General features: G+C 35.5%; 1 protein-coding gene across 1 annotated transcript in view; it reads right to left on the reverse strand.

Annotated features, from left to right (window-relative positions):
• The window catches only part of TRPC4 (transient receptor potential cation channel subfamily C member 4), a 298,431-nt gene that overhangs the window by 36,096 nt on the left and 256,335 nt on the right, over positions 1–6,000 (reverse strand). Inside the window, exons 6-7 of the mRNA XM_007956981.2 lie at positions 5,019–5,214; positions 1,892–2,086 (exon numbers count right to left, since the gene is read on the reverse strand). Of these exons, the coding sequence (XP_007955172.1) occupies positions 1,892–2,086; positions 5,019–5,214 (391 nt within the window). The remainder of the gene's footprint in view (positions 1–1,891; positions 2,087–5,018; positions 5,215–6,000) is intronic.

Below are 6,000 nucleotides of genomic sequence, written 5' to 3' on the forward strand. Positions count from 1 at the left end.
TAGAACTTTTGTTTTCCAACATGAAAAACATTTCCAAAAGAAAACCTTGCAATATATCAGGAGCATGGCTCTGAATGGTTCTAATTATTATTATTATTTTAACTCAACTTCTTAGAATAGAATATATTTGAGAGTAAAAGCAAAATGTTGAACAATTAAACATATCTTGAAATCACTGCCTACAGTTGGTATAGAATATTCAAGCTATGATAGTCAGTCAATTATTTAATTGAGAAATTATCACAAGTGTATATGCTCATGCAGAGACCTGTGATAGGCACTGGGGAAATGAGGTGATTAAAACAGACCCCTGCCTTCATGGACCACCACTCATCTGTCAGTTTGCCATTCTGTGGTAGCTATTGTGTTGCTATGATGCTTGAAGCTATGTCATTAGTACTTCAGATACCAGCAGGGTCATCCATGGGATACAAGTTTCATCAGACAAAGACTAGTTTAAGAAAGAAAGGTCTTCTGATTTATTCCTGAAAATTAGCCAGTAAAAACCCTGTGGATCATAACAGAATATTTTCAGATATAGTGCTGGAGGATCAGCTCCCTAGATTGAAAGGCACTCAAAATATCAGGGCAGTAACAATAAACTAGAACATACCAATGACCTTGAAGATAGACCATGACCAAGCAATGTTTTGTTTTGTTGTACTTAGGGCCATTATGAGTTGAAGTATACTCTACCACAATTAACAACATCAAAGGCCTCTTGGATTTACATTCCAGAGGAAGAAACACACAATGAGTAAGTAATATCACAAATAAACTGTGGTGAAAATACTGAAAAAATGCTAGAAATCAAGGTGCTGAGAGAGAGTACTAGTTCCCTAAGCCTTGATCAGTAGCACTAATGGAGGCCTTACTGGGTCCTATTAAAATAACAGTAAGAAACTCTAGTAGTATAGTGATTAAGGCATTTGGCTGCTAACCAAATGGTCAGTGATTTGAACTCACCATCCTTCAGTGGAAGAGAGATAGGGCAGTGTGCTTCTGTAAAGATTTACAACCTTGAAAAACTGATGAGTTTCCTATGAAGAGGAATTGACTTGATGACAGTAAGTTTGGGCAGCCTTCTGGTTAGCTTAGCAATCAAATGCCTCATGCACTATGCCCCCAGAGGGCCGTGTGTGTGTGTGTGTGTGTGTGTGTGTGTGTGGCCTTCAATTTAAGGTTTCTAGGTGTAGGTGGTACAAGTGATTTGCAATCAGCTGTTACAGCCAAGAAAATCCTGTGGAGCAGTTCTACTTTGTAATGTGTGTGGTCACCATGAGTTGAAATTGACTCTGTGGCAACAGATTTGGTTTGGTTGCCCCCAGTGTATGAAATGAGTTTGGCAAAAAAGTTATAGTTACTTAGACAGTGTCTTAGACATTGTAGATGTGCAATAAATTTTCACAAAATGCAATCAATAAGAACAAAAAGGCTATAGATTTGAAAATATTTAATAAAGAATATAAATACACCTATTCCTCACTTATTGACTATCTTATTACCCGATATTTCACATTTATGACAACAGTAAAAAACCTACTATCCAACTATTTTGTGCATAAATGTTATATGCCCGATGGCAAGGAATGCCTAGGTACTAGGCAAGAGTAATGCAGGCTGTGATGCTTAAAGTTATGTTTCAATCATTTCTGGGAATTGATTCTGAATGGTTTGACATTTATGTAATGATGTAATTTGGTAGCTATGTAATGATGTAATCATCCTCCATTTTGTGATCTGATGTGATTATTCTCCATTTTCATACAATGCCAATTTTTTCACAATGACCTGGTCTTTGGAACCTAATCAGGTCAATAAATGAGGAATGAGTGTGTTAAATCCATATTAAAAAAATAAAAAGCATAATACTAACATGGTGTGTTCTTACCCCTATTGTTCCAAAGCTTTCTGGCTTTCGTCTCATCTTTTTCTTGCACAGATGTGTCCATATCCATTTGATCAGGTACCAGAGAGACTTGGGGCTTGGGATGACATTGAAGGGAGTAGGCAGAGTACCTCCTTCTTCAAAATAACTCATCCAAAGCTTTGTTCGAGCAAATTTCCATTCTATATCTGCATGGTCCTGAATAGAATGAAAAGAGCTGACTGGGTTCTTAATTAATAAGGTGAGATATACCTCACAGAGAGTTTGTACCCTGGTTTTGAGTAGTTCTTGGAACATTAATTAAATTGCTTCTAAAAACACTCCTAACTCCCAGAGATAGTTATCTAAACATTTCACAAAATGGCTTACCCAAGTAAGTAGGTACAGCTCTCATGTCATTTCCTGTCCTTCCCTCTTCAATGGAAGAGATTTCTAAAGTAATTCCATGTTAAAGAGACTGCAGGGATGAGTTATGACTGTAAATGAATCTGTATCTCCTGCAGTGTAGGCTTGTGTTACTCTATTTCATTTGTTTCTAGCCAGAAAAAAGGCTTTGCATCTTACTAATCCCTTCAAGCCCTGCCTAGCTGAATGCCACTTTCACAGATGCTCATGGCTTAGCCTTCCTGAGTCATCAGGAAAAATCTTATTGGATATGTTTCCAGGTGGACAATTCTTGTCACCCTTCAGGCATCAGGCTAGAAAAAATGTAACAGACACTGCCCTTTTATCATCATTATAAACATGATCACTTTTAAAAATAGAGTGGAAATATTCAAATAATCATAGTACCAAAACACCAAATTCACTGCCTTCGAGTCAATTAGACTCATAGTGACCCCTTTATAGGTTTCCGAGGTGGTATGTGTATGGAAGTAGATTGCTCAACATTCCTTCCGAGGAGTGGCTGGTGGGTTTGAAGTGCCAGCCTTCTGCTTAGCAGTCAAATAAATGCCTTAAGCACTACATTACCAGAGCCCCAAGGAGCACAATAAATATTTGATGAACAAATGAAAGAGTGGGCAGCAAGCAATCAATATGGCTTGCATTGGTTGATCTTTCTTTCAATGGTTAAATGTTCTTTTCCCATTTTTTTTTTCCCCCTACATTTTTGAGTTAAGGGTAACTAACCAATCAGGTGCTATCAAATTGATTCCAACTCATGGCAACCTCATGTGTACAGAGTAGAACTACATTCCATAGGGTTTTCAAGGTTCTAATCTTTTGGAAGCAGTTAGCCACAGCTGTCTTCTGAGGTGCCTTTTGGTTAATATTCGAGCATTTAACTGTACCACCCAGAGACTCTTTCAGTTGAGGACTTAAAAAAGAACAAAATGCAGGACAAAAAGAGAATACTCTCAGGGTAAAGTCCACTATTCTGGAACAGATGAAAATGAAAATTCCTAGTATGCTCATGCTCAAGGAGCATCAGATTCAGGGCTCTGGGAGATACTCTTGCTTCAGGTTCTCAGGGCCTGCTTTCCTCTCAAGTAGTTTTAGAGTTTGGTTGAAATACAAAGATTTGAGATGATGCTCATCTCCATAATGAAATAACCTAGAAAAACATACCGCAAAAGGAGTGAAAAGGAAATGCCATAGTATTCTCATATAATGTTCTCTTCTTGATGAAATTGGGACATTTAAAGTTTTAGAGGATCCAAATTGCAGGCAGCTTCTCTATCTATAGCTTGATAATTATAAGCTTTCTAAATATAGGGAGATCTGGTAGCATAGTGCCTAAGGCACTTGATTAATAACCAGAAAATTGGAGGTTCAAACTCACCAACCACTCCTCGGAAGGAAGGTTGTGCAATCTACTTCAGCAGTGTTACTGCCTCAGAAACCCAAGGAGAAGTCACTATGAGTCGGGTCAGACTTGAGAGCACATAACAACAACATTATATATATATATATATATATATATTTATTTACTATTATTATTATTATTGATCTGTAAAAGAGAATCTACATTTTGGAAATGTGTTGACTAGAAGAAAACAGAACTTCTGAAGTATATAGAGAGATTATCTGCAAAAATTTCTCAGATGTGTAAGATGTTTAAATGAAGTTCTGCTCATGCACAAGTTCAGATATTCCCAACAAATCCTTAGGCCTAGGTATATCCAGAGGCTTCATTACCCATTGGAAATACTTTAGTCTGTGAAGCAGTAAATAAAAAATAATCTATTTTCATGTTTCATATCTATGACAGGTAACTTATAAGAAATATTTGCCTCCATAAAGAGTGTTTAAAGAAAACTCAGAGTGCTACTTCTCAAAATAATGATAACAACACTCCAGAGGTTTAACAAAAGGTTCAAGGATGCTATATAATTGTAGTTATTTATAGAGAAAACAGACAACTTATAATTAGGCTTATAAAATGCTACTTGTCTAAGGTACAGCTATGAAATACTTAAGAAATATATTTCATTCCACCATGTGTTTTGTTCCTATTGACCACTAGTGGCTGTAACAGCAGTATAAGGGCACAGGAATGAACAGCTGTCTTGTTCATTGCTGTAGTCTTCATTCCTAGATCAGTGGCTGGCAATAGAGTTTGAACTCAATAAATATTTGTTGTATAAGTGAATAAATAAATTAAGATATTGTTTGGGTTCCAGAGTTTCAAATAAACACACATATTCAGGGTTATTAAAATAACCAGTAGTACTTTTACATTATGTTACGTAAACTTTAAAAGTAAGTGGCTTTTTGGCTTCCCTGGTTCTTTCTGGGTTCTCTTTTGTATCCTGCCAGGGTGGCAGGAGTTTGCATATATAAAGATTTTAAGGAAGATGGACAGACACAGTGTAAAGCCTAAAAAGTACAACATAGAGCTGAGCTGCCTGTTTATAAGTCATACCTCGCCTACTGCTTTCTAGAGCCAGTGACTACCTGACAAGCAAGAGTCAGTCTATTTTATAATCATAGGTAATATAACAAATATATAGTCAAATATCATATACTACTTAGAAGCCTAAAATAAACCATTTATATTACAATTCCATTCTCTTTCTTCAATCTAGTCAATTATGGATTATGTGTTTCTTATGATATTAAGAGAATAGCTACGAAAAGCACATTATAGGGGGAATATGGAAATACAATAAAAACTTGGTCAACTTACAGCAATAAGTTGGTAAGAGTTATTCATCATAGCTATTAACATGTTGAGTAGGACAACCAGAGAGATGACATTATATGTCCCGAACATGGTGGCACCAACAAACTCAGTGAATTCATGCTGTGCTTTGACATTGGTCACATATAAATTGATGAGCCCAAATATTGACCAAAACAAGGACTGCAGTGTCTCAAATAACCTGGAAAAAATACAAAGTTACACTAATAGCAGTATTAATAGAATCATTATAGAATACTATAAGATATAACAATAGAACTTAGCTACCATTATATATAGTTGATTAACTTAAAACATATCAACTGACATAATAATTTAGGGCATTCATAAAATTAAACTTCACAAAAGGCATTAAAGGAAAATGATTTAAGTCAAACTAACACAAATTGACTGTAGTGAATTTGGTTTTTGTGGTTTAGCACAAATAGTGTTTAATTTTCAATGGGTCCCAAGAGCTTTGAAAGATACATTTAGTTTCCTAGGACAGAGGGAAAAAAACAAGCCTACAGTTTCCAATGATTAGGGAAAAAAATCAGAAGATTATTGTTTTATGAATTGTGTAAAATTCCTATTTCAATGTCCATAAAGTTTTATTGAAATCCAGCCATCCTTAATCATTCATATCTTTTTTCTATGTCTGTTTTTACAGAATTGAAGAGTTGCAGCAGACAACGTATGGCCTATAAAGCCTGAAATAGTAACTATCTGTGTCTTTACAGAAAACGTTTGCTAACCCTTGTCCTAGGGCATTGAATGACATTAATAAATGGTAGATCCTAAACCTTAAGCTTTGAAAAAGTCATTTATTTTTTTCCTAATTTTGCTTTTGGTTGTAAGGGGATTGAAATCATGTCATCATTATGGATTTCCACATCTTCAGTTAAAATTACACATAGTAAATCCCATATGATGGCAAAGTGCCTCAAACTGGTTAGAAAACATATATATATATATATATATATATATA

This window comes from Orycteropus afer, unplaced genomic scaffold (assembly GCF_000298275.1).
Source record: "Orycteropus afer afer isolate SDZICR_OR568_19922 unplaced genomic scaffold, OryAfe1.0 scaffold00691, whole genome shotgun sequence".
In the NCBI taxonomy this organism is placed as follows: domain Eukaryota; kingdom Metazoa; phylum Chordata; class Mammalia; order Tubulidentata; family Orycteropodidae; genus Orycteropus; species Orycteropus afer.